We start from the raw sequence: 2523 nt of genomic DNA, 5'->3' as shown, positions 1-2523 counted from the left end.
ATAATAGTGATAGTAGTAGTAATTTTTCTTCTTATTATAATTATTGTTTTTATTATTACAACGATGATGATAAAAACAATATTAATGATGACGATAATAACATTAATAACAACAATAATAGCAGCAGGGTTGTGAGGACGGGCTGCAGGAGCAGGTGTGAACTTGTAACAGGAAGTGTGTGTCTCTTGTGTTGTGCAGGTGGAGGCAGGTGTCATGGCAGGTAAGCTTTCTGCTCAGACTCCAGTCTTCTGTCTCTAACAGCTCGYATTGTTTCACTGCAGAGCTGTTTTTCTGTAGGAGGCAGCTGGCTAAACGTAGCGTCTCAGGCCACCCAGAAGTCCTGGAGGGACAGAACCGGCCCGTTTCAGAGGAAGAATCCCGAGCAGAGACACCTGGCTCAGGTGAAGAGCTTCTTCATGAATCCTCAGCATCATGTTGGTTGTTTGTCTCCGCTCAGCTCAAACGTCCTCTCGCTGCTTCTTCTTCCTTCATCTGTCTTTTAGGATTTTCTGAACGGATATCCAGGACGGATCCCAGCCACCCCATCAGAACCCAGAGTCCCTGGTACCGACCTGACTCCAGAACCTCTTTACTTCGAGGTGAGAGGAGGCAGCCTGCTGCTCCCACCTGGTGTCAGAGTGAAACTAAACAGCTTGTCTCTGTCTTTGTCTCTGTCTCTGTCCTCTAAGGACGAGGAGGAATTCCCAGATCTGCGGAACGGAGGTGCAGTCCTGATCCGCAGCAAACCAGAATCTGCTCCTGCTCAGACCCAAACTCAACCCAAACTGCCCAAAAACCTGGTGAGACCAAGACCAAGAAGAACCTCTCTAAGGTTCTGAGTACAAACAGGTTTATAGTGTCCTCCAAGACCAGACAGTCCTCCGTCTGTCCCCTCTTCTGTCTGCTGTTTATATATCACTATTGGAGCTGACTGGGTCCTGCAGAGACGACCAGGACCGGGTCCTGCAGAGACGACCAGGACCGGGTCCTGCAGAGATATGAACTTTCAGAAATTAAGCCAGCTTAGAAAAAGCAAACAAAAATAAAAACACTAATAAATTATAAACTGCTGTCAGGACACGTCTCATCTTTATGGTTCTCATGTCTGTCTCATGTTGTCTCTGTCTCATGTCTCTGTCTCATGTTGTCTCTGTCTCATGTCTCATGTCTCTGTCTCATGTTGTCTCTGTCTCATGTCTCTGTCTCATGTTGTCTCTGTCTCATGTCTGTCTCATGTTGTCTCTGTCTCATGTCTCTGTCTCATGTTGTCTCTGTCTCATGTCTCTGTCTCATGTTGTCTCTGTCTCATGTCTCTGTCTCATGTCTCTGTCTCATGTTGTCTCTGTCTCATGTCTCTGTCTCATGTTGTCTCTGTCTCATGATGTCTCTGTCTCGTGACGCCTCTGTCTCATGTCGTCTCTGTCTCATGTTGTCTCTGTCTCATGTCTCTGTCTCATGTTGTCTCTGTCTCATGATGTCTCTGTCTCATGTCGTCTCTGTCTCATGTCGTCTCTGTCTCATGTCGTCTCTGTCTCGTGACGCCTCTGTCTCATGTCGTCTCTGTCTCATGACGTCTCTGTCTCATGACATCTCTGTCTCGTCATGACGTCTCATGTCTCATGACGTCTCATGTCTCATGACATCTCTGTCTCGTGACGTCTCTGTCTCATGACGTCTCTGTCTCATGACGTCTCTGTCTCATGACGTCTCTGTCTCATTTCTTCAGCTGGACGACCTTCCAGAGAACTCTCCCATCAACATCGTGCAGACTCCCATCCCCATCACCACATCTGTCCCTAAGAGGGCCAAGAGTCAGAGGAAGAAGGCTCTGGCTGCAGCTCTGGCCACGGCGCAGGAGTACTCTGAGATCAGCATGGAGCAGAAGAAGCTGCAGGTAGGACCTGCTGCTGCTGCTGCTGCTGCTCCTCCTCCTCCTCCTCCTCTGAGCCTCTCTCCTCCTCCTCCTCCTCCTCCTCCTCCTCCTCTGAGCCTCTCTCCTCCTCTAACCCTCTCTCCTCCTGGCAGGAAGCCTTCATCAAGGCTGCAGGGAAGAAGAGTAAGACCTCTGTGGAGTTGGACCTGGGAGACATGCTGGCAGCTCTGGAGAAGCAGCAGCAGGCCATGAAGGCCCGACAGCTCACCAACACCAAGCCTCTGTCCTTCACAGGTACTCTGTCCTACAGGACTCTGTCCTACAGGACTCTGTCCTACAGGACTCTGTCCTACAGGGACTCTGTCCTACAGGACTCTGTCCTACAGGGACTCTGTCCTACAGGACTCTGTCCTACAGGACTCTGTCCTACAGGGACTCTGTCCTACAGGACTCTGTCCTACAGGGACTCTGTCCTACAGGGACTCTGTCCTACAGGTACTCTGTCCTACAGGTACTCTGTCCTACAGGACTCTGTCCTACAGGTACTCTGTCCTACAGGTACTCTGTCCTACAGGACTCTGTCCTACAGGACTCTGTCCTACAGGGACTCTGTCCTACATGTACTCTGTCCTACAGGACTCTGTCCTACA

The 2523-nt window shown here is 50.0% G+C and overlaps 1 protein-coding gene across 1 annotated transcript in view; it reads left to right on the top strand.

Annotated features, from left to right (window-relative positions):
- The window catches only part of secisbp2l (SECIS binding protein 2-like), a gene marked incomplete at both ends in the record, with an annotated part of 5074 nt that extends 2907 nt beyond the window's left edge, over positions 1 to 2167 (top strand). Inside the window, 6 exon segments of the mRNA XM_014033036.1 lie at positions 199 to 220; positions 298 to 401; positions 504 to 599; positions 690 to 800; positions 1727 to 1894; positions 2026 to 2167. Coding sequence (XP_013888490.1) covers positions 199 to 220; positions 298 to 401; positions 504 to 599; positions 690 to 800; positions 1727 to 1894; positions 2026 to 2167 — 643 coding nt within the window.
- Between the last annotated feature and the right edge of the window lie 356 nt (positions 2168 to 2523).

Source organism: Austrofundulus limnaeus, unplaced genomic scaffold, assembly GCF_001266775.1.
Source record: "Austrofundulus limnaeus strain Quisiro unplaced genomic scaffold, Austrofundulus_limnaeus-1.0 Scaffold1605, whole genome shotgun sequence".
In the NCBI taxonomy this organism is placed as follows: Eukaryota; Metazoa; Chordata; class Actinopteri; order Cyprinodontiformes; family Rivulidae; genus Austrofundulus; species Austrofundulus limnaeus.
The sequence above is the reverse complement of the archived record's forward strand: the minus strand, read 5'-3'. Positions and strand labels throughout refer to the sequence as shown.